This window comes from Silurus aristotelis, assembly GCF_946808225.1.
Source record: "Silurus aristotelis genome assembly, chromosome: 20".
NCBI lineage: Eukaryota > Metazoa > Chordata > Actinopteri > Siluriformes > Siluridae > Silurus > Silurus aristotelis.
In genome coordinates, this window is record NC_139593.1 from 16,752,095 (window position 1) to 16,778,976 (window position 26,882).

General features: G+C 35.3%; 1 protein-coding gene across 1 annotated transcript; it reads left to right on the plus strand.

Annotated features, from left to right (window-relative positions):
• The first annotated feature begins 11,884 nt into the window (after positions 1-11,884).
• LOC310715683 (sodium/potassium-transporting ATPase subunit alpha-1-like) lies at positions 11,885-24,962 on the plus strand. Its single transcript, XM_083522292.1, has 22 exons — positions 11,885-11,976; positions 12,088-12,183; positions 12,356-12,415; positions 13,741-13,944; positions 14,044-14,157; positions 14,238-14,372; positions 14,702-14,819; positions 14,908-15,176; positions 15,273-15,581; positions 15,800-15,934; positions 16,024-16,216; positions 16,331-16,506; positions 16,608-16,744; positions 18,010-18,160; positions 18,282-18,450; positions 18,527-18,681; positions 22,734-22,857; positions 22,963-23,108; positions 23,216-23,346; positions 23,467-23,568; positions 24,334-24,425; positions 24,739-24,962. The coding sequence occupies exons 1-22, from the start codon at positions 11,965-11,967 to the stop codon at positions 24,765-24,767; spliced, it is 3,057 nt and encodes a 1,018-aa protein (XP_083378418.1). The 5' UTR covers positions 11,885-11,964; the 3' UTR covers positions 24,768-24,962.
• The last annotated feature ends 1,920 nt before the right edge of the window (positions 24,963-26,882 follow it).

Below are 26,882 nucleotides of genomic sequence, written 5' to 3' on the forward strand. Positions count from 1 at the left end.
TCACATCACAGAAAACTAACCTTTACATCACAGAAAACTAACCTTCACATCACAGAAAACTACCCTTCACATCACAGAAAACTAACCTTTACATCACAGAAAACTAACCTTCACATCACAGAAAACTAACCTTTACATCACAGAAAACTAACCTTCACATCACAGAAAACTAACCTTCACATCACAGAAAACTAACCTTTACATCACAGAAAACTAACCTTCACATCACAGAAAACTAACCTTTACATCACAGAAAACTAACCTTCACATCACAGAAAACTAACCTTTACATCACAGAAAACTAACCTTCACATCACAGAAAACTACCCTTCACATCACAGAAAACTAACCTTTACATCACAGAAAACTAACCTTCACATCACAGAAAACTAACCTTCACATCACAGAAAACTAACCTTCACATCACAGAAAACTACCCTTCACATCACAGAAAACTAACCTTCACATCACAGAAAACTAACCTTCACATCACAGAAAACTACCCTTCACATCACAGAAAACTAACCTTCACATCACAGAAAACTAACCTTTACATCACAGAAAACTAACCTTTACATCACAGAAAACTAACCTTCACATCACAGAAAACTAACCTTCACATCACAGAAAACTAACCTTCACATCACAGAAAACTAACCTTTACATCACAGAAAACTAACCTTTACATCACAGAAAACTACCCTTCACATCACAGAAAACTAACCTTCACATCACAGAAAACTAACCTTTACATCACAGAAAACTAACCTTCACATCACAGAAAACTAACCTTCACATCACAGAAAACTAACCTTCACATCACAGAAAACTAACCTTCACATGAACACTGAGGAGCATTTTACTTTTAATAAAAAAATAGTAAATCAAATAAATTGTCATCATTATGATGATATTTTGCATTTTAATAATGTAGACTTGCTTTTTCAATGCTTTTTTTTACAACATGTGAATGGTGTATTTTGTAACAGTTTAATAAATGTATATGCAATTTATTGCATTACAAGGCTTGCTTAATTGTGTTGAAGAAACGAAATGTTAGAATGTTTTAAAGCGTTGTCATTGACCACTTAAAATGACCTACCTGCATGAACACCTGGTGTGTCTAAAATACTTAAATGTTTGTACACAAACAGTTCCCCCACCTCTTGCATGTTTAGGGAAGTTTACTGTTGTGATTCACCTGTATTTAAATCTCCGCCCCTTCTGACAGGTAAGATGATGGCTTTGTGACATACATTAGCATGTTTCTCAAAAACATTAATAAATGGCAACATTAAAGTTGTAAAGCAAATTTAGTTATTTTTATTTTGTGCCTTAATGGTTAATGCTATTTATTATCCCACAGATTAATGTTAACTGCAATCAGAGGACAGAATCTCATTCTCTACATTTCAGTAATGAATAATATTCCAATTCTGTTGTTATTTTAATCAAGATCTTTTATTTTTTAAAAGGTCCAAAATTTACAACACTGTTGACAAATGTAATCTACAATAAAAATGAGAGTAAAAAAGTTGATTCAACAAAACTTATATATAAGTATATATAAGTTGTAAAGGTATAAGACTGGGACCTGAACTAGGTAGGCCAATCTATGCCTATTTTTGGAAGTGCACTGGTGCTCTCTGACCAAAGAAGCTAGTCTAGCTGACAATGAGAATAAATAATTAATTTAATCACATCTCAGATGGACATAAAGTAGTTAACAGGAGTTTCTTGTACAATTAATTGTTATTCGTGTAGCAGGTTTGATAATCCCCTACATTTAAAATAAACATTTTATATTTTATACAAACTAAGCCAAACTGTATTATTACCAGCTGTAAGTACTGGTACTCCATGATAGGTTTGGAGGTAACAATTAAAAATATCACCAACTCTTTAATGAGAGAATTCAACACTTGCCATACAACACAGATGCCCCTGATATAACTGGACATTATGTTTTCAAAATCGAAATTCTTTTGGGGTCAAAATTCTCTGCTATTTGAGTTCATTTTACATTTTTAATTCTCTTACAATCTGAACCACAGTTGATGTCTTATTAAACATGGTTAGATTTTTGTTCTTGTTTACGCAGTTGATGTACTTTTTAATACCCCTATAAGAACTAAGTCTTAGTCGGCTTAGTTTATATACTTAGACAATATCTAATTACAAATAGTTTTTTTATATATAGTGGAACCTTGATACTCGCGACCTTGACACTCTCGACCTCAATAGTTTGTGACTTTTCATTTGGAATCTCTACCGGGAGTGGCTCGAAAGTTCGGAAAGTTCAAAAAGTTCGGAAAGTAATATTTCAAAACAGAGTTTGTACTAATAAATTACATTAAAATGTTTGGAAAACTATTTTAATTATTGAATTATTCATTTAAAGTAGTAAATAAAACATTTATGACAAGTAATTCACAATTTTTGTTAAGTTTACAGTAAATAAATAAAATACTATTTAGAATTAAATTAGCTTTTTATCTTGTAAGCTTTGTTGTGGTTAATATTCCTTTTCTAGTTACATACTTAAGCTACATAAGCTGTACTAATGCTGCTTACAAAGATTCTCTGCATAATTATTCTGTGATTTGATGATAAAAACACACCTGACTGCAAAAAAGTAACGATAGAATTCACAGGGAGGAAACAGTAGGTGAGGGTAAATAAGCAACATATGTCAGGGACAGGAAATACTAGACACGATCTTTCTCAAGAATTGTAGTTAAATAAGTTTGCCGACTATTATTTTAACAAATGTCTGGTAAATAATAGAAGTTACCTAAGGATCAAATACTATTTGTGGTTAAGGATCCTGAGCAAACATAGAAAACAAGCTATGAATTTGTATTATTTATTATTGTGAGGAATTTGTCAAAATGTATAAACAAAGTATCATAGCCATTTTTACTTGGTTTACTTTGTAGGAATTAACATTAGAATTGTCTTATGTGCATCAATAATGATTTATAAGCCTCCTTAGCTGGAATTGTCACTATAATGTTTCCTGAGGTCAATAAGACAACAAAATGCAAACAATACAGTACAATTACATAAAATTACTATACAATATAGTAGTGGTTTCTGATTAACCTCAATGAAAAGTGTTTTCAGAACTATGTGATATCATTAAAACCACACTTCCTGTACCTCTTTGTCTGCACACACTATCTCACATAGACCATCTACTCATTGACATTACATTTAAATCTATAACATTTGGCTGATGTTCTTATCCAGAGCAACATACAATTATTATTTTTTTTTAAATACACTGAGCAGGTAAGGGATCAGAGCCTTCATCAGGCTTCCAGTAGTGGTAGCTTGATGGTGCTGAGATTTAAACTCATGACATTCCAATCAAAAGTTTTACCAGTATTCCAGCTTTAATTGTCTTCCTAGGAGTTGAACAATGTTGGAAACAGATTTTCACAAACTTTCATAGGATGATGAGCCCTTTTTTGTGGATTGTACTGAAACAAATACATTTTTACAGTCTTCATTAAGCATAAAAAAGAACTGAAAATAACATCATTCACACACAGAACAAAAAAACATAACTATATATTTTATCTATTCTATTCTCCTATAACCATATCATGCTGTTTACTTGGTCAGACTTTTTTCTTCTTGTATATCTATTGTCGAAAAACTTTGTAGAAGTAGGCATTTATCTTGGGGTTGGCAAAGGAGCAACAAAAGGGCATATGTTAAGTGTGAATCTGTATAATTGAATCTTTGTACATGGATTCAACGGTATGATTGGTACCTTGCATTAATGTTGCTCCCCAAAAACAGTATCCTGTATATTGTTGCAACCTTGTACAGTACTTTGGTCACAATATAGATTTTCTTTGAGGGAGGAGATTCTGACTGAACTGTAGTTTGGTGTCTCATGACCTCGATCAGCCTCTCGCAATAATTAGTCAGCCAGTCATTTTTCATGTCATAAGCTGGCATACGACCCAGCAAATCATCTACAGGTAGATAAGGATTGACACCAAACTGTGTCAATCCTTATTATGCCTGTGAAATACAAACCATGAAAAGTGACCCACTATAAAAGCAGCATCATCCATACTCAGAACGCAATATAAATCTATACATTCCTGTTTAATTTACTTGATTACAAATTGTGTTTACATTGTTTGCAGAATGTTCTTCTCTGTGCTTGTGTATTTAACGTTGCAGTGAGGGGGGAAGGTGGATATTTTCAAAGCCTGACAGCTTGGTGTTCCACCAACAACTTCACCCTCAAATGAACAAATTGCTGCTTTCACTGTATTTAATAATATATGGACAATATACAAAAATTCATCTGCACAAATTTTTCAATTCAATTCAATTCAATAAATGTTATATTTATAAAGCACCATTAACAATGGACATTGTCTCAAAGCAGCTTTACGAGCCAGGGCGATTGTGGCAAGGAAAAACTCCCTGAGATGGCATAAGGAAGAAACCTTGGGAGGAAGCAGACTCAAAAGGGAACCCATCCTAATCTGGGTGGCAACAAATGTCATTTTAATCTTCTGTATTGATGAGTGCTGTAGTGTTACTTTGCCTATTGTCTCATTGACTTATGGTGTTTTTGCACTAAATATTGCGCACATGCACTTTATGCAGTGCTGTTATCCTAGTTCATTTTGTGTAGTTTTTGTTTTGTGTTACATTTTGTTAATTTATGTTGTCTTATGTTTAACACCTAGATCCTGGGGGAATGTAATGACAGAAATGACAATAATTGTAATAACAAAAAAATGTAATTCACTTGACTACACTTCTAGAGTAACTTTGAGAAAGTTCATCTGTCCCCAGTGATATTAACTACTTTTTACTGCTGCACCATTGAGAGCATCCTGACCAACTACATCACAGTGTTGCATGGCAGCTCCACAGTGTGTGGACAGAAAGCTATGAAAAGGGTGGCAAAAACTGCTCAAAGCATCACAGTCACCTAACCGATATTGAGTATATTCACCACAGTAGATGTCTGCACATAGTTCACAACATCTTCAGGAACTCCTTAGATCGCAGTCACAAACTGTTCGACCGCTTTACATCCAGGAGTAGATACAGGAACAAATAAATTAAAACCAGCAGGTTTAGGGACAGCTTTTTTTAAACAACACCCTACATCATTTAAAAGCTTCTTCTTCTTCTTCTTTCGGCTGCTCCCATTAGGGGTCGCCACAGCGGATCATCCGTCTCCATACCACCCTGTCCTCTACATCTGCCTCTTTCACACCAACTACCTGCATGTCTTCCCTCACCACATCCATAAACCTCCTCCTTGGCCTTCCTCTTTTCCTCCTACCTGGTGGCTCCATCCTCAGCATTCTTCTACCAATATAATTCATGTCCCTTCTCTGCACATGTCCAAACCATCTCAATCTCACCTCCCTCACCTTGTCACCAAAACGTCCTACATGTGCTGTCCCTCTAATAAACTAATTTCTAATCTTGTCCATCGTCGTCACTCCCAACAAAAACCTTAACATCTTCAGTTCTGCTACCTCCAGCTCCGCCTCCTGTCTTTTACTCAATGCCACTGTCTCTAATCCATACAACATCGCAGGTCTCACCACAGTCCTATAAACTTTCCCTTGCATTCTTGCAGATACCCTACTATCACAAATCTCTCCTGTCACTCTTCTCCACCCACTCCACCCTGCCAGCATTCTTTTCTTCACTTCTCTAACACACTCTCCATTACTTTGCACTTTTGACCCCAGATACCTAAACTCCTTCACCTTCTCCACCTCTTCTCCCTGTCATTTAAACTACCGTATTTTTCGGACTATAAGCCGCTACTTTTTTCCCACGTTTTGAACCCCTGCGGCTTAAACAACGAAGCGGCTAATTTATGGATTTTTCCTGAGTTTTTCCCAGTTTCACAAACTTCAAGCCAAAAAAATTATCCCCATAACATTAGACCAATGACATTTCCGAACGGAAACAAAAAAACGCACCTCACCTGTGTTCTGAGCTGCACGGCATCGGGAGAAAAACTTTCACCGGTGTTGATTTTTTTAAATGCACGACGATGGCAAAAGATAAACTCCAGAGAGAAATACAGTAGTTGTGAAAGGAAGGAGGAAGACAGTGAACAATGACTTACTTGGTCGGCTACTGTTTAAATACAAGTTGAGTCTGAGTGAAGGGAGAGCTCACTAACTCCAGTTGCAAATGAAATCTTATAAGCACAGACAGGTTTCCAAAACTCGTGCTTTTTTATTTTTCTTGGCAACAGCGTTACGGGTTAGTCAAAGAAACTTAGAAATGAGCATCAGAAAATAATGATCACATAATCCTTAGTCTCTCTCCCACGCACACATACACACACACACACACACACAAAATATTTGTAAAATTCAGTGGGTGGGGCTTATAGTCTGGAAATTACGGTATTCATCATAATCGCAATCATCATGCAGTTATGCTCCACTATGCATATACACTATGTATATCTTAAATACTGTTGTAGAGTTTATATATCTTATATATTGTACACCGAATGTATTAAATCTCAACATTTGCTTACATAGTAAAAAATATATTTGCTACATACCAGAATTTACTAGCAGAAATATGAAATCTCTGGCACCATACACAAGGAGATTGGCACCATCATGAGATAATCCACATTTCAATTTTCTTCTATTTATGGTAGACCCAGATAGTAATTAAAATAGCAATTATATTTAGCAAACTGAACACATTATTTTAAGAATAAAAGCAGATACACAATATAGCAAAAAAAAAAAAAGGTATAAGCCACGTATGCATTTATTAGCTGAAATTATTTAGCATTTCAAAAATGTCCACATTCAAGTCAAGTCAAGTTTATTTGTATAGCGCTTTTCACAACAGACATTGTCTCAAAGCAGCTTTACAGAAAACAACAGTGAAGGTGAATGGTATGCGTTTGTCCCTGATGAGCAAGCCGTGGCAACAGTGGCAAGGAAAAACTCCCTTAGATGATATGAGGAAGAAACCTTGAGAGGAACCAGACTCAAAGGGGAACCCATCCTCATATGGGTGACATCAAGAGTTTGGTCATAAATCTTTCAACAATACAGAACAATTTGTGATTATCATAGATCCAGCATCAGCTTCTCCATGCCAGGGCCTTTAAACACTCGGCATCTACTTCTCCATGATCATCCATAGGTCCAAATTCTTCACGAGGTGGGACGTGACTGGAGCTGGCCAAACCTCAGGATGCCTCGGGATGGGGAGAGAAAGAGAAGCAGTGGAGAGGAATTAGCGTAGCTGCTGTTCATGATATTAACAGCACAAGTTGATAATGTGCATGTAATCATATATTCTGGAGCACAAGGTTATGATGTGATGTGTGTGATGTTTGTTATGTGTAGGCTTTGCTAAAAAGATATGTTTTTAATCTACACTTAAACTGGGAGAGTGTATCTGAACCCCGAACACTGTCAGGAAGACTATTCCAGAGTTTTGGAGCTAAATGTGAAAATGCTCTACCGCCTTTAGTGGACTTTGCTATTCTAGGAACTACTAGAAGCCCAGAGTTTTGAGATCTCAGGGAGCGTGACGGATTGTAGCGTGTTAAAAGACTGGATAGATACATGGGAGCCAAACCATTTAGTGCTTTATAAGTGAGTAGCAGTAGTTTGTAGTCTATTCGAAACTTAACAGGAAGCCAATGTAGGGACGATAAGATTGGGGTTATATGATCGTATTTTCTTGACCTAGTAAGAACTCTTGCTGCGGCATTCTGAACTAACTGAAGCTTGTTTATTAATGATGCAGGACATCCACCTAGTAACGCATTACAGTAGTCTATTCTGGAGGTCATAAACGCATGGACAAGCTTCTCTGCATCAGATATAGATAACATATTTCTTAGCTTAGAAATATTTCTAAGGTGAAAGAAGGCTGTTTTTGTAACTTGATTGATGTGATTATTAAAAGATAAGTTGCTGTCTAAAATAACTCCCAGGTCTTTTACCGTTGAACTAGTAGTTACAGAACAACCGTCTAAATGCAGGCTGAGATGCTGGAGCTTCTGTGTACTATTTTTTGGGCCGATGAGCAAAATCTCAGTTTTATCAGAATTTAATAGCAGAAAGTTATGGGTCATCCAATCTCTTATTTCTTCAACACACTCAGTTATGCGAGCTAATTGAGCTGTATCGCCTGGTTTGGATGAAATATATAGCTGGGTATCATCAGCATAACAATGGAAGCTAATTCCATGCCTTCTAATAATATTTCCTAATGGAAGCATGTATATTGTGAAAAGCAGGGGTCCTAGAACTGACCCTTGTGGCACGCCATAATTTACTAGCATTATCCTGGATAGCTCTCCATTTAAATCTACGAAATGGTAACGATTGGACAGGTAGGATTTAAACCAGCTTAATGCCTGTCCCTGAATACCGATGTAATTCTGTAAGCGATCGAGGAGAAGATCATGATCTATAGTGTCGAACGCAGCACTAAGATCTAGTAAAACTAATAGGGAGATGTAGCCTTAGTCTGAAGCTAAAAACAGGTCATTAGTGATTTTAACTAGAGCAGTTTCTGTGCTATGATGGGGCCTAAAACCTGACTGAAACTCTTCAAAGATATTGTTCTCCTGCAAGTGGTTACATAACTGGGCAGCGACAATCTTTTCTAAAATCTTAGACATAAATGGGAGATTTGAAATTGGTCTGTAATTCGATAGCGTGTTTGGATCCAGATTAGGTTTTTTAATGAGGGGCTTAATAACTGCTAACTTGAGGGATTTAGGGACATGACCTAACGATAGTGAGGAGTTAATAATATTGAGAAGAGGCTCACCAGCTGTATATAACACTTTTTTTCAGTAGTTTAGTGGGAATTGAATCTAACTGACATGTTGTTGATTTAGCTTTCATAATAGCATCATACAGCTCTTCCTGTTCTATACATGTAAAACAGTGTAGTTGTGGGGTTGTAAGTACGATTGTGTCGGGAGATGCTGTCAGAGGTTGAACTGCCACAATTGTTTTTCTAATGTTATCTATTTTTTCAGTGAAGAAATTCATAAAGTCTTCACTACTAAACTGTGATGGAACACATTTTTCAGATCCCTGATTTGTTGTTAATTTAGCGACTGTACTGAAAAGGAACCTGGGATTGTTTTTGTTATTTTCTATGAGTTTGCTCAGGTGTTTAGCTCTAGCAGCTTTTAGCGCCTGTCTGTAGCTAAGCATACTGTCTTTATACGCAATTCTAAATACCTCCAATTTAGTTTTCCTCCATTTTCTCTCCAGATTACGTGTTGTTCTCTTTAGGGCATGCGTATGACTATTATACCAAGGTGCAGGTGCTTGTTCTCGAACCTTTTTTAACCGGATGGGGGCAACAGTGTCTAAAGTGCTAGTGAGGATAAGGTCTATGTTGTTCGCCATCTCATCAAGAGGATCAGCAGTTATGGGTTTAATGTGAAACTGAGATAAATCAGGCAGGTTATTTATGAATCTGTCCTTAGTGGTTGGAATAATAGTCCTACCAAGTCGATACCTTGGTGAAACACGGTTAATCTGCTCTACCGGTAGTGTGTACAGTATGAGATAATGGTCTGTGATGTCATCACTCTGGGGTAAAATATCTATATCAGTGACATCTGCTCCGTAGGATATTATTAAGTCTAGTGTGAGGTTAAAACGGTGGGTTGGTCTGGTGACGTTTTGTTTAACTCCAAAAGAGTTTAGTAAATCGACAAATGATAATCCTAGGGCATCGTTTTCATCATCTACATGAATATTAAAATCTCCTACAAGCAGCACTTTATCAAAGCTGATCAAGAGGTCTGAGAGAAAACAAGCAAACTCATGAAGAAAATCAGCGTAGGGCCCTGGGGGTCTGTACACGGTGACCAGAGCGAGTTTTCTATGCATGTCTGAAAGTGCAACTTTAAGAACGAGCACTTCAAATGATTTAAAGCTGAATCCTAATCTCTGACTAACATTAAGAGAAGCACTATAAATGGTTCCTACACCCCCCCCCCACGACCAGTCTGACGGGGCTCATGCTTATAAACATATCCTGACGGTGTCGACTCGTTTAGACCCATATAATCACCTGGTTTAATCCAGGTCTCAGTGAGACAGAGTGCATCGAGATTATTATCTGTGATCATCTCATTTACAATCAGTGCTTTGGGTGCAAGTGATCTAATGTTTAAAAGACCGAACTTTAGAACTTTGTTGTGTTTGTTTATCTGGCATTTTTCAGTTTTAACTGCAATAAGATTATTTCTGGATTATTTCACCATAATATCATGCTAAATGAAGATTCATTGATTGAGGTAGATGTCTGGTGGATTACTTGTATTGTTCTGGTTTTCCAATTTGGCTGGGATGGACCACACCCACAGCTAATGTCTGAATCATGGCAGCCTTATCAAAAAGTACAATTCTGATTTGAATATCAGTTAAATTCTTTAAAAACTATTTAGGTGGTAATTTGGTGGTAATAGCCTATTGCTAAATAGCACTGAAATTAAATGGCACTCACATAGTCAGGGTTTACCAACAAGAGCAAATACATTTGAATAATTATGCAGATTTTATTTAACTGGCAACGTTATCATTATGTGTGACAAAACACTGAACACTGACTTACATGATGCTCATATGTAAGTCAGGACTGGGATTTATAATGCAAAATCATCAGTGATAAGATCAAATAAAGATTAAGTAAAAAAAAAAAATCTGTGTTCATTACAGTGAATACATTTATGAATAAACCTCTACAGATACACTCTATGGCTAAAAGTTTGTTGCAAGTTTTACTGATTTCATAAGTTTTCCTACATCACCACACTGCTATGCTCCCTTTGCTGGCTTCTTGTAGCTGATTTGTATAAGATTTAAAACACCCAAAATCAAAAGATGAACCAACACCAACCTCACAGCACCCTATACTGCACCATGCACTGGTTCTTTACCAGTGTTTACCTGATCCAACCATCTCTGAAGGTACAGAAAATAAGTGCTTCAAGACATTTCTCTGATCTGGAACTAAGATCATTTGATGTCCAAACAGACTCAGTAGCAGTCTGCAAACAATGTCTAAAGATTTACCTCTTCCAGTGGTTCTTAAATTAGCATCTATTTCTGTTAGTTGCTCTGAATAAGGGCATCTGCCAAATGCTAAAAAATGTTAATACGAATGCAATGCCCCTGTGCACAATGTGAGGTCCATGAAGACATGGCTTGCCAAGTTTGGATTGGAAGGACTCAAGTGGCTTAAACAGAACCCAACTGAAGACCTTTGGAAAGTCCTATTGACCACAGGCTTCCTCGCCTAAACACTGAATGGATCTCCCTAGCCACATATGAATATCTAGTGGAAAGCCTTCCCAGAAAATTGGACATCATTATAACAGCAGCGGGGGATTAAATTCAGAATCAGATGTTTAAAAAGTACATATAAGTTTAATTGTCAGGTAAAAAACCTTTGGACACATAGTGTATGAATGTAGTGCTTGTATGTTACCTATACTCAAGGTAAACCTTATTAAATTTTTACATATAATCCCATAAAATCTCTACTTACAGTATACTAGTTAAAATATAGTCATGCAATATTTAGATGGTCTTGTGCAGAATTTGTTTACGTGATAAATATCAAAATATTCCTAGAAATGCATGTATAATATTGGTGGGTTATATTGGTATGTATTACTATGTCAACACACGTGAAGAGTTTAAATTACCTACCAGTATGGACACTTTGTGTATCTACAATACTTTAACTTTTCCACAAACACTTTCCCAGATGTTTTGGGAAACTGTTTGTTGCCATGGAGGAATTAAAATAACTTACCTCTAGTTATGTTCCAAACTCCTCCCTTTTAGAATGCTGAACAGCTAACATATAAAGGTTTCTCTCCCTGGTTTGTACAGATGCATACTTTTATCAGTTAATAGACATAAACTCAGAATGGGGTTAGGGGTAAGTGTATTATGTACTTTAAATTACATTTTTGCTTTTGTTATATTTTATGCTATATTTTAAACTGGGCATTGCTATTTTTAATTTTAAACTTTTAAACATTTTGTGCAGACAGGAAATGACAGGTACATGCAGGCAGCAAGTTCAGAAGTAGGGGAGAAAAAGAAGAGGAAGGACATAAATGAACTTAAGAAAGAAGTGGATCTGGTATGAATTGTACTTTATGTATTTTTTACAGTTTACAGAACTTAAAAATAATACTTAAAACAATCAATTTAAATATCCTATATGATTGAACAATAGAATAATGAAGTATGTTGGAATGATGATTTTTGTTTTGTTTGATTAATATAAGTTTTAAACATATATATCCTTGCAGGATGATCACAAGTTAACCTTAGATGAATTGCACAATAAATATGGTACTGACATTAACAGGGTAAGTTGAACATACAACTAAACATTTAAAAAGTAGTTTAAATTGTAAAATCTTCATGTTTTATTACCTGTATAAGCTTATAAACAATTTCTTTAATTCAGAATTTTGAATTCACATGTGATTGTGACAGGGATACATATTTTCTGTTTGAGTGTCTGGTCATTTATTTAGAGTTGTAAAATGCTAATACTAGTCAGTTAATTGAGTGTGGATGCATTTTCTTTTTTTATCTAGTAAATATTTAAATATTACATTTTCATATAATATTTAAATATATATTGAAATAATGTTTAGTTAAAAAATAATTATCCTACAAAATAAGTTCTAGAGATGTGTGGAGAAGCCACAACTTTGAATGAATAAAATCACAAGTGTGGAGAGACCACAGCATTAAATAATAAATCAATAAATAATTTAATGATTCCAGAAAACACTACAGTGAGGTCCTGGAATTTGTAGTGTGCCAATTCGTTATTTCCCACCCCCACACACCCCCATTTTCAATTTGATATTTGTAGTTTTCAATCACTTTCAAATCAACTGTGCCATCTTTTTTATTTTGATTAATTTGTGTTTTGACTGAACGTACATTTGGTACAGACATTTGTTTAGTTTTAAGTGAATGCATTTAATAAGATTATTAGTGTGCCATATGAAATGTGTTCAATGATAGATTTGGTCATTTCTGGGGTTTTTAAAAAAAAAAAAAAGATGGTGCTAAGTTTTTAACTAGTATCATTTTTGTCCATAAATTATATATCTAAAAATATGGGTTTTTTTGTGTAAAATACAGGGTGCTACACATTTCACATATCAGTAAAACCCTGTTATTAAAATTGAGCACCAATTCCTCATCATAATACTTTAGAATTACTTTTAAGAATTTAATCTAAGACATAATTAAAACAAATTATACAATGATGAAGATTAAAGCAGTAGAACATTATGCTGTAGGAAAATCTAGCTGCTGTATTTACCCCCTTTTACCTCCCCAATTTTATTTATTTATATATAAATGTAATATATTATAAAATATTTTATTATATTGTAATATATTACATTGTAATATATTGCAATGTATTACAAGGTTCTATTATTAACTTTTTTATGCTAATAAAAGCAGTCTCTTCCAGGATGACAGACATTTCAATTGTCAGTGTAATAAGACATAATATTGTTGTGCTGTGTTAATAAACATTTTTTTATCCCAATAAATTTAACTAAAAACTTAAAAGGATGCATGCATGTATTTATCTTAAAATAAATAGCTAAAACACACAAACTAATATGTTTTTGAAAATTATTATTATTTGTATTTTTGTAAGGGTTTGTCAAGTTCGCGTGCAAAGGAAATTTTTGAACGTGATGGACCAAATGTTCTGACCCCTCCTCCCACTACCCCAGAATGGGTCAAATTCTGTAAACAGCTCTTTGGTGGATTCTGTACACTACTGTGGATTGGATCATTTCTTTGTTTTCTGGCTTTTGCGATTCAGATTACTACTGAGAATGAACCAGAAAATGATAATGTAAGAAACATTACATTTCCTTTATTGTATGTACTTTATTGATATTTTCTAAATACAGGAAAATTCTGAATCAAATAAAAAGATTTACCTTTTTCATAGTTGTACTTGGGTATTGTGCTGGCCACAGTGGTGTTGATTACTGGATGCTTCTCATACTACCAAGAAGCTAAGAGCTCAAAAATCATGGACTCTTTCAAGAATCTTGTTCCCCATGTAAGATACAAACAAACTAAAGAAAGAATACAAAATGTTTATATCTCTGCCTTCATTTAAAGTGCATGTTCCTCATACAGCAAGCACTGGTTGTTCGTGATGGTGAGAAAAAATCCATTAATGCTGAAGAGGTTGTTCTTGGAGATTTAGTGGAAATCAAAGGTGGTGATAGAATTCCCGCTGATCTGCGCATTATTGCTGCTCATGGATGCAAGGTAAGATAAAGTTCTTAAAATATTCCAAAGGAACATACATTTTAAAGGAAATGAATTGCGACCCGTGTTCAAGAGTCTATCCTGATGTCAGGTTATGGTTTGTGTAGAGTTTCTGTGAATGTTCTTCCCATGTTCACATGCTAGTAGGTGGACTGCCAATAATAAAGTGTGAATGATTGTGCAAATGTAAGTAAAAGGGTACTTACCCTATGTATCATAGTTACCATAGAACTATTTTGGGGACAATAACTAAAAAGTAAAGAAGACTACAACATAACCACACTTACATGAGGATAAAGTACTGTACATCTATACATATGCCCATACAGGTGGACAATTCATCTCTCACTGGAGAATCTGAGCCACAAACCCGTACTCCTGATTTTTCAAATGAAAATCCTCTAGAGACAAGAAATATTGTGTTCTTTTCCACAAATTGCCTAGAAGGTACATATTTACATATAGACAAAAGATTCAGTCATTGACTAAACCAAAGATATAGAAAATGTATTTAAATAAAGTTTATTTTCTTCAGGTACAGCAAAAGGTATTGTCATCAACACTGGTGATTGCACAGTCATGGGTCGTATTGCTATTCTTGCCTCAAGTCTTGAGGGTGGAAAGACCCCCATTGCCAAAGAAATTGAACACTTTATTCACATTATTACTGGTGTGGCTGTTTTCCTGGGTGTGTCTTTTTTCATCTTGTCCATTATTCTTGGATATGGATGGCTTGAAGCCGTCATCTTCCTTATTGGAATTATTGTAGCCAATGTACCTGAGGGTCTGCTTGCTACTGTGACTGTAAGTAAAATCTCCATGATGGTCCTATATTAAATGTGCTCAATAACCAAAAAGTGGCCAAAATAACTATAATAATTTTAATTTTTGTTTTCATAGGTGTGTTTAACTCTAACTGCTAAACGTATGGCAAAGAAGAACTGTCTGGTAAAAAATCTTGAAGCAGTAGAAACACTTGGATCCACCTCCACCATCTGCTCAGACAAGACAGGAACTCTTACTCAGAACCGTATGACTGTAGCACACATGTGGTTTGACAACCAGATTCATGAAGCAGATACCACAGAGGACCAAAGTGGAACCTCGTTTGACAAAAGCTCTCCCACTTGGTCCTCTCTTGCTCGGGTGGCTGGCCTGTGCAACCGTGCAGTCTTTCTCGGTGACCAGAGCAAAGTTCCAATTCTTAAGGTATGTGTAATTTTAAAGGTTTTTGGTTTGTTCTTTTGTTTATTATGAATTTATTTTGTTGTTTCTTTTAGTTCCATTGTCACCTTTGGTAATAACTGCTTATTCATATATTGTCTGTGCCTTTAAAAGACTTGTGAAAGGTAATTTATCACTATGCAAGAAACAAGATCACTGAAATAAGTAAACATTTCTCATTTTTGCATTTTCTTTTATTACAGAGAGATACAGCTGGTGATGCATCAGAGTCTGCCTTGTTAAAGTGTATCGAGCTCTGCTGTGGCTCAGTGAAAGAGATGAGAGACAAGTATCTAAAACTTGCTGAGATCCCCTTCAACTCCACCAACAAATACCAGGTGTTTAGATTTAACCTTGAAACAACTTTATATGTGATTATTTGATGCCCAATGTTAATCCTAACAGAAGTGTACCTGTCATACATAAGCTCTCAGTACACAAGAACCCGAACACTACAGAGACTAAGCACATATTAGTAATGAAAGGAGCCCCTGAGAGCATTCTGCACAGGTGCTCAACAATTATGATTCAGGGGAAAGAGCAACCTTTGGATGAAGAGATAAAAGACTCTTTCCAAAATACCTATGTCAAGCTTGGGAGCCTTGGAGAAAGGGTATTAGGTGAGAAAATTAAAAAATACAAAGTGCAAAAGTTTATATTTTAGATATGTATATGTATGCATATATTGTATATACTCGTATGTTTTATACACTATGCTATTTTTTATATTCCAGGTTTCTGCCATTTCCTTCTGCCTGATGAACAGTTCCCTGAGGGCTATGAATTTGACACAGAGGAGGTAAACTTCACTACCGAGAATCTGTGCTTTCTTGGCCTCATGTCTTTGATTGATCCTCCTCGTGCTGCTGTACCTGATGCTGTAGCTAAGTGTAGGAGTGCTGGAATTAAGGTAGGTTATTTAGCTTGTATAAAATTACTATGCAGTTCGTCTTGTAAGAATGCAATTACAGAATTATTTTCTTATATTGAAATACTTGCCTGTGCTTTCAGGTTATCATGGTTACAGGAGATCATCCAATCACAGCTAAAGCCATAGCTAAGGGTGTGGGTATCATATCTGAAGGCAGTGAAACTGTGGAAGACATCGCTGCTCGTCTGAACATCCCTGTTGGAGATGTCAACCACAGGTTACCTGGAACTTTTTTTTTTTTTTTTTGCTCTAATCAATATCTATTATGTTTCTCAATAGTCTTATAAGCTGCATGCTTTGCATTTGCTAGAGTATCAAATATGATTTTAGTAAATATGGGCAAGGAGTGCATTTAACACTGAGTGAAAAAGAACTGTGGCAAAAGCAATTTAACTGACAGTAGAGAACCATTGACAGACAACCCTGAGTATCTATTTAAGAATGCGCTATTGTAGTGGGAAAAACTAGATAATGTGGCGACGCACCTAATGATTGAAGTGACAAGTGTGTGACAAGTGTGTTGATTTTACAGAAGGTGGGATGGAGACAGTTTATTATTTAGGGTCCTGACAGCTTGCAGAAAGAACCAATTCCACACTCTGGTGGACTTGGCTTGGATACTGTAGTGCATACTGCTGGATTACAAAGATTCAAAAAGTTTATAGGAATGCTCAGTCATCATTCAGTTGGCTTTGCTGAGGCAGCATTTGTGGTTTTGTAAACGTCCTGTTTTGTAAACAGAGAGTCAAGAAGCTTTTATTTTCTGATGCGGTACACAGTGAAATGAGACAACATTCCTCCAGAACCTTGGTGCTACATAAAACAACAAGACATGCAGACAACAGACATGCATGATACTCTATTGGGTCTTTACCATCTGTTAAAAAGTCTTTGGGACTAATGGATTCCTAATTCTTTACCAGTGATGTGAGTAGTGAGAACAGGTGATGCAGGTGATGCAGGTGCTGCTGGGATTATTTGGCAAGAGACATGATGCTCTAAAGATAGGTGCCACTGTCACGATAGGAGAGCCATGAATAAGTAGTGATGAGTGGTGCAATCTGGTCTTCTTCAAGTCTACAATCATTACTTTTGTCTTATCAATATTAAGAGACAATTCGCAATTCCAGCTGATACCAGTCCAACAGCTACTAATCCCTCATTATGTACTCTGTCTTCTTGTTGCTGATGATGAGTCCCCCTATTGTGGTATTATCTGTATCAGGGTCAGCATGATGTTCCTAAATCCTCTTGTTTCATCTTCTTTAAGTAATATGTGGTTGTTCTTTAGCTGTCTAAGATATTGTAGAAGGAAAAAGTAAATCCTAGTAGATTTAGCTTTGTGACTATGTTCTGTGAAATCGTTGTATTGAATACCAAGCTGAAGTCAATAAACAGCATTATAACATATGTTTTCTTCATGGTATTGTGGGAAATGCATATTATGTACAGTGTGTAATTTGACACTAGATCTCTTTGCAGAGAGGCAAAGGCCTGTGTGGTCCATGGTGCGGAGTTGAAGGAAATGACAGCAGAGCAGTTAGATGATGTCTTGAAACACCACAATGAGATTGTGTTTGCCCGAACGTCCCCTCAGCAAAAACTGATTATTGTGGAAGGTTGCCAGAGACTGGTATGAATACATTTTAGTATTATTAAAACTATTAATTAATAATATATTAATTACTTTTGTTAAAGTGAGAATTTTACCTTTTGAGTAGTAAAAAAAATATCTTTACATTATTTGTTGACAGGGTGCGATTGTAGCTGTGACTGGTGATGGTGTTAATGATTCTCCTGCTCTGAAGAAGGCTGATATTGGTGTAGCGATGGGTATTGCTGGATCTGATGTCTCTAAACAAGCTGCTGATATGATTCTCCTGGATGACAATTTTGCTTCTATTGTTACTGGAGTCGAAGAAGGTAACAAATGCCTTGTTTTTTAGATTTGGTTACAGTTAAGCCAAATGAGTAACATCAATTTAAACTCTCTCTTTAGGTCGTCTAATCTTTGACAACTTGAAGAAATCAATTGCTTACACCTTAACCAGTAACATTCCTGAGATTTCACCCTTCCTCCTCTTCATCATTGCTGGCATTCCTCTCCCTCTTGGCACTGTCACGATACTTTGTATTGACTTGGGAACTGACATGGTAAAACTTTTATTATTATTATTATTATTATTATTATTGTTGTTGTTGTTGTTGTTGTTGTTGTTGTTGTTGTTGTTGTTGTTGTTGTTGTTGTACTTAGGTTTAGAGGCATGATTCATACGCTTTTTTTTTTAATTTAGACAGTCTCTACTTGCAGCAATAAATGCAACACAATGGCAATGAAAAGGATTCTTGGCAAAGGATTCTTTGAGTCCAGCCAAATTCAACTAAATTTTATATATATATATATATATATATATATATATATATATATATATATATATATATATATATATATATATATATATACTTTAGTTAATTTTTGGCTATATATATATATATATATATATATATATATATATATATATATATATATATATATATATATATATATATACACACACACATATAAATACAAATCAAATATGCGGATCAGTCGAGGCCCGGGTTACTAACGACCACCACAGGTATCGTTAGCCAACAGGGTGCGGTGGAAATTGGGCTACTGTTGGAAATTGGGCTACTGTTGGCCCATGAATGTTATGGGAAAGAGTAGTGGAAGCCAGACTGAGAGAAGAGGTGACCATCTGTGAGCAACAGTATGGTTTTATGCCGAGGAAGAGCACCACAGATGCATTATTTGCTTTGAAAATGTTAGAGAAGTATAGAGAAGGTCAGAAGGAGTTGCATTGTGTGTTTGTGGATTTAGAGAAAGCGTACGACAGGGTGCTGAGAAAGGAGTTGTGGTAATGTGTGAGAAAGTCAGGCGTGTCAGAAAAGTTTGTGAGGGTGGTGCAGGACATGTATAAGGGTAATGTGACAGCAGTAAAGTGTGCAGTAGGAATGACATACTGGTTCAAGGTGGAGGTTGGACTGCATCAAGGATCGGCTCTGAGCCCTTTCCTGTTTGCAGTGGTGATGGACAGGTTGACAGACGAGGTCAGACAGGAGTCTCCATAGACTAAGATGTTTGCGGATGATATTTTTATTTGTGGTGAGAGTATGGAGCAGGCTGAGAATAGCCTTGAGGGGTGGAGGTACGCGGTGGAGAGAAGAGGAATGAAAGTCAATAGGAGTAAAACAGAGTTCATGTGTGTGGAGTGGTGCAGTTGCAGGAAAAAGAGGTGCAGAAGGTGGAGGAGTTTAGGTACCTGGGGTCAACAGTGCAAAGTAATGGAGAGTGTGTTAGAGAAGTGAAGAAAAGAGTGCAGGCAGGGTGGAGTGGGTGTAAAAAAGTGGCAGGAGTGATTTATGATAGAAGGGTATCTATATATAGGACTGTGGTGAGACCTGCGATGTTGTATGGTTTAGAGACAGTAGCATTGAGTAAAAGACAGGCGGTGGAGCTGGGGGTAGCAGAGCTGAAGGTGTTGAGGTTTTTGTTGGGAGTGACGAGAATGGACAGGATTAGAAATTAGTTTATTACAGGGACAGCGCATGTAGGAAGTTTTGGAGACATGGTGAGGTTAAGATGGTTTGGACATGTGCAGAGGAGGGACATGGGGTATATCGGTAGGAGAATGCTGAGGATGGAGCCATCAGGAATGAGGAAAAGAGGAAGACCAAGGAGGAGGTTTATGGCTGTGTTGAGGGAAGACATGCAGGTAGTTGGTTTAAAAAGTTTGGCTCGACTCAAAGAATCACAGACAAGTGTAATCATGTTTAAAAAAAAATGATGTATGTATATATATATATATATATATATATATATATATATATATATATATATATATATATATATACACAGTACAGACCAAACTTTTATATATATTATATATACAGTACAGACCAAAAGTTTATATATATTATATATACAGTACAGACCAAAAGTTTGGACACACCTGCTCATTCAAAGAGTTTTCTTTATTTTCATGACTATGAGTCATGAGTCCCACTGAAGGCATCAAAACTATGAATTAATACATGTGGAATTATATACATAACAAAAAAGTGAACTGAAAATATGTCATATTGTAGGTTCTTCAAAGTAGGCATCAAGAGAATGCCAAGAGTGTGCAAAGCAGTAATCTAAGCAAAAGGTGGCTACTTTGAAGAACCTACAATATGACATATTTTCAGTTGTTTCACACTTTTTTGTTATGTATATAATTCCACATGTGTTAATTCATAGTTTTGATGCCTTCAGTGTGACTCTACAATTTTCATAGTCATGAAAATAAAGAAAACTCTTTGAATGAGAAGGTGTGTCCAAACTTTTGGTCTGTACTGTATATATATACAGTACAATATAACATTTTTTGTAAAAAAAAACACCAAATTTGGATCACAGGAGAACAAGCAAACGAAACCAAAACAAACACATTCGACACCAATATTTAAGCATGTGAGATTGTAATAAAAAAGAGCAGTGCGATTATGTTGTCTAATGTACAATATAAGGTGTTATAGTGTGCAATAACAGGTGCCTGTTGATTCCACATGAAGTGGGTGGGAGCCATTTTATTATTGAATGTCCTGACAACTTTTGGAAAGAAGCTGTTACAAAATCTGCTGACCCTGGCATGGACACTTTAGTGTCTTTAGTGTCAAAGATAAAAAAAAAAAAAAAGGAATTGCAGGGGTTCGACCATCATTTAGTTTATTCTACTGCATTGAATGACATCATATTTAATTGTTGCCTCCAACTTTGTGGTAACAGTTTAGGGGAGAACCATATATAGCGGGAAATTTGAGATATCCCAATACCTTTGTCCACACAGTTCAGAACCGTGGTCAATAGTTTTGAGAAAGACACAAACATAAATTTACACAAAGTCTGCTGCTTCAGTGTTTTTAGATGTTTTTGTTAGATGTTAATATGGTATACTGAAGTATAATTACAAACATTTTTATAAGTGTGAAAGGCTTTCATTGGCAATTACATTAAGTTTATGCAAAGAGTTAATGTTTGCGGTGTTGATCCTTCTTTTTCAATACCTCTACAATTCATTAATGACATGCTGTCAAAAACCTCTGGGTCACATTCTGACTGATGGCAATCAATAAATAATCTTGCATAATCAATGCTTAGAGTTTGTCAGAATTTGTGGGTTTTTTGTTTGTCCACTTGAGGATTAACCCCAAACATGAATGGTCTCAGTATGCTTTACTATTGGTATGACACAGGGCTGATGGTAGCGCTTACCTTTTCTTCTCCTGACAAGCTTTTTTCCAGATGCCCCAAACAATCAGAAAGGGCATTTATCGGAGAAAATGACTTTACACCAGTCCTCAGCAGTCTAATTCCTGTACCTTTTGCAGAGTATCAGTCCCTGAGGTTTTTCCTGAGGAGAAGTAGTTTCTTTGCTGCCCCTTTTGACACCATGCCATCCTCCAAAAGTCTTTACCTCACTGTGCGTGGAGATGCACTCAAACCTGCTGTTAAACCTGTCTGTGAATCATATACATTATTTAGAGTAACCATGGTTAACAGTGGAAAACAATGATTTCAAGCAACACCCACCTCTTAAAGCTTCCAGTCTGTTATTCTAACTTAATCAGCATGACAGCGTGATCTCCAGCCTTATCCTCATCAACACTCTCATTTGTGTTAATGAGAGAATTACTGACATGATGTCAGCTTTTCCTTTTGTTGCAGAGCTAAAATGCAGTGGAAATGTGTTTTTTTAGGCCGATGTTCATTTTCTTGGCAAAGATTTTGCAGTTAATTCAGTTCATCTGATCACTCTTCATAACATCCTGGAGTATATGCAAATTGCAGACATAATATTTGTGTTATTCTCAAAACTTTTGCCCACAGCTGTACCTCAGCAACGTGATTTGTCTAAATTCCTAATAGGGGGTGCTATAACTAACACTTTTCTAAAACTAATCACTTTTGAGCATCAACATCAAATAACATCTTTTTTTTCCCTGAATTTAGTTTTTAATTGCCACCATTGACTGGTTGGCTAGATTTCAGCAGGGATTTAAACATTGTTAGTATTGAGCTCCCATCATGAAACCTGATTGGTTGGTTTGTGTCAGAATCTACTAATACATAAGAGAAGCTCATAAAATATTCTTGCCTTTTCATTTCTTTTTTTAATAAGGTACCTGCTATTTCACTGGCATATGAAAGTGCTGAAAGTGACATCATGAAAAGACAGCCCAGAAATCCACAAAAAGACAAGCTAGTGAATGAGAGACTAATCAGTATGGCCTATGGACAGATTGGTAAGAAACTGTAAAGTATATTAGATTTAAAATAATAAGGATATTTGTCATTTAGACCTGTATAGCACTATTTTTAACTGAATCAACATTCTTTTCTATGTTTAGGAATGATGCAAGCAGCTGCAGGTTTCTTCACTTATTTTGTAATCCTTGCTGAGAATGGATTCCTGCCCTCATACTTAATAGGATTGCGGATTGGATGGGATGATAAATATTTAAATGACCTGGAGGACAGCTATGGCCAACAGTGGGTATGTACTTCAAATAAGAGTTGATTGATTAGAATGCATAAAATGTTCAGATTGCTATATATGCATTGTTTCACTGAAAATACATGTATGTACTGTATATTTTGCAGACATTTGAGAGCAGAAAAATTGTAGAATACACATGCCAGACAGCATTCTTTGTGAGTATTGTGGTAGTGCAGTGGGCTGATTTGATCATCTGCAAGACAAGGATGAATTCCATTCTAAAACAAAAAATGAAGTATGTGACTCTTTTAGGCCGTATCATATTTAATGAAAATTAAAATTTTAAATGACCTGCTAAATACTGACAAATAATAAAATGACTAGTTTTACAAATCCTTTTTTTTTTTTTTTTTAGCAATAAAATCCTTATTTTTGGGCTTTTGGAGGAGACAGCTTTGGCTTCTTTCCTGTCATACTGCCCAGGCATGGATATTGCACTTAGGATGTATCCACTTAAGTAAGTTTGCACTTTTTAATTTAAAGGCATTAAAGGTTTGTTTTACTAACATTTTAATTGTATTTTACAAAGCGAGAACAAGTAAAATAAAAAAAAAATTAAGGAAGTTTTGATTTTTTTCTAGTCACTTTATACCACTCTTTGAAGCAAATTGATTTTCCTGATACAGCAACTGTCGAGGAGTGGGATACATTAAGCAACAACACTCACTTATGGAAAAATGGCATGTGTTAGGAACTTTGAGTGACTTTGTCAAGGGCCAAGGTGTGATGACTCGAGGACTGGGTCAGAACATCTTTAAATCAGCAGGCTTTGTGGTGTGTTCCCCTTATGCAGTGGTCAGAACAAAACTGGTCTAAAAAAAAAGCATAACCTGTGAACCTATGACAGGGTCATGGATGCCCAGTTCTCACTGATGCACATTAAGAGTAAAAGCTGGCCTGTCTCAGAGAAGAGATACTGCAGCAAAAAATTTTGACATGCTGCCTATAATAAAAAGTTTTCATAACACACATTGCATCGTGGTTTGCTGCATATTGTAGCTGCAGACCTTTCAGAGTGTACAGTACATGCTGACCCTGGTCTAATGCTGAAAGCACATACAATGGGCATGTGAGCATCAGTACCGAACTATGGAGAGAAATATATACCTTGGCACACTCATTAAACAGAATATATATATAAAAAAAACCCCATCTTATATTCTATAGGGAAAGCATCAAAACTTACACTAAATGATTTATTATAACTATTTTTTCTGTTTAGACCATCATGGTGGTTATGTGCCTTTCCATATGCCTTCCTCATCTTTATATATGATGAGACTAGAAGATACATACTTAGACGAAACCCTGGAGGTAAGTAGGGGTGTAAATATTATTTTCATTTTGGCACTTTAGAGTCATGAGAAAACACAAGCTGTAATATCCTTGAGTTTATTAAGTGCCATTAACAGTCACTTCCGAGATGAAAATATTTTGTTACCTTTGTATATAGCTTATGGATTAAGATCTATTTTAAAATAGATAATAATACAATACATATTAATAAACATTTTATTATTATAACTAAAAACTTTTATAAAGATAAATGATAACATATATTTTTATCAATAGAGCAAAATGTTTAAAAGTGTTGACTATTTTTGTTTTGTTTTGTTTGTTTTTTTAGGTTGGGTGGAAAAGGAAACATATTATTAAAAGAGGATTTGTCTATTTCTAATTCCAAAGACACACATTAAGCAATCCATAATTAAAATATAATGCATATGATGCATCAAAATTTTTATTTCAGTTACAAACAATAATCTTTAATCAATGCAAATTTCTTACTTTTGGTTTAAAAGAACTGTAAGCAATGGTATTCAAAAGACCAATAAAATCATGTAATGCAAATTGTGTTGTGTTTATTGTGCTTACGTATTGCAACCATCAAACTAAAGACCTGAAAACTGAGCTTGTATGTTTTTTAGTGAACAATTGATCAAAACTCATTAAAATATAAAGTTCTGGACTGTGAGTGACTGCTTAACTATGTTAAGTATGTGCCTACTGTATCTTTTCTAGCTATTTGGTTTTTTTTCCAGCTTTTAAGCTATGTTTTATTCTATTTCTTGAATTAAATAAAAAAAAAAAACAATAAAAGTGACCTTAAAATAAAACACTAATTTTAAAACACTGCATACTGGCTACACAACGCATTATTTTCTTTCTTCCATCCTGCAAATCCCAACAGAACACAAGAACTTGGCTTTTACATGTGAAAAAGCATTTAAAATGTGTTTTAATTGTATACTGCATATTAGTTATAAAAACAAAAAAAAAATTACACATAATTTATTCGTTCATTTTGAGATATATTTTATTGGTAACATTTTTTTTTATTATTATTATTTGGCCACAGTGAGGTATTGTCCAAATGGACATCTTGTTTAGGAATGGGATCTGCTTCTCATTATACTGTTGGGAAATTCCACTACTGGTTTGCCACTCTTTTCCTTGCATGTTTTTTATGTGCAAACACTGTGTGCTATTAAAGACTTGAAGGAATACAGATACATATGGTCACTTATCATTCCTTTGTTAGCACTGGAGATGCAGCTACCAATTATTCTTGTAATCGATTAATCTGAGGGTATTTTTTTATTAATATATATTTTATCAAATTTTTTCGATTAACTGATTAATCTTTTTTAAGCACATTTTTAAATAGATATATTGTTTATAAAACGCTAATTCGGGGTATTTATGTATAAAAGTGTATTTTAAAAAAATGCAACAAACACATACTAAATCTTTAATTTAGTTATTTCAAAGCTTATAGTGGCTGCTTGTTGAGTAGTGCACATGGGATTTCTCTCCCATGCTGGGTTGTTTCTTTCTGTAAAAAACACAACAAAAAAAACAGCATCTGATTATGCAAGGTGAAGCAATTTGTGTCAACCAATATTTGTATTGTATTTTGCAGATGGCAAGTTGACAACCATATTTAAAAAATCTAGATAAAATATAATACAGCACTGTGACAATTTTTGTTTTAAACATACACAGATATTTTGTTAATTTGTGAAGATATAAGCATCTAGAATATATCATAAATTTATATCTACATTTTATATATATTTATACATTTTGTATAATAATTAAATGATATATGCATAAATTAAATATAAAAACATTAAAAACAAGATTTTGAACGTAGTAAAGTCGCAGTACATCACATTTAAAAACACACAGTACAGATCCAGTGCAACAGTTTACACAATAGCAGTTCAGTAAACTATACCATTTTCATCCATGACACCAGTGTGTTTTCTTTTCAAGTGCTTCTGCATTAACTGTGGTAAGCTCTGCTTTGCATAATTTCCAGGTAGAGTTTTCTTTGTTAAATTTAATATAAAAAGCTCCAATTCCTTGCGTTTAATATAAAATGTTCCCATGACTTGTTGACAGGACGCACACTTTTTCCTGCTGCCTGTTGTCCCTGTACTGTTCATCATTTTCCCAGGTGGCTGTGTTATCTTACCATCACCCTAAACCGTAACTTGAGCAGCCCAACTAATCGATAACGGCATTCGGTCCATTTAATTTCTTTATCGATTATTATTGATTTTATCAATTAGTTGTTTGTTGCAGCTCCAGTTCAGTCTCATGTTTAGATGAGCCAACATATCACCACTTCCATATCAATCAAACAACAGACTGATCTGTTGTTGGAATTATATAAAGCAATTAACAACACCAGCAATCAACATCTCCTATGTGCTGATTGTATGTGGATACTGCAGGGTATGTGGAGTACAGTTTCAAAAAGCA

Excerpts from the sequence above, each read along its gene's own strand:
- LOC310715683 (XM_083522292.1), top strand. Across the intron at positions 18,161-18,281 it reads TGGAAGGTTGCCAGAGACTG|GGTGCGATTGTAGCTGTGAC; the intron begins GTATGAATACAT and ends ATTTGTTGACAG. Across the intron at positions 24,426-24,738 it reads ACTTAGACGAAACCCTGGAG|GTTGGGTGGAAAAGGAAACA; the intron begins GTAAGTAGGGGT and ends TTGTTTTTTTAG.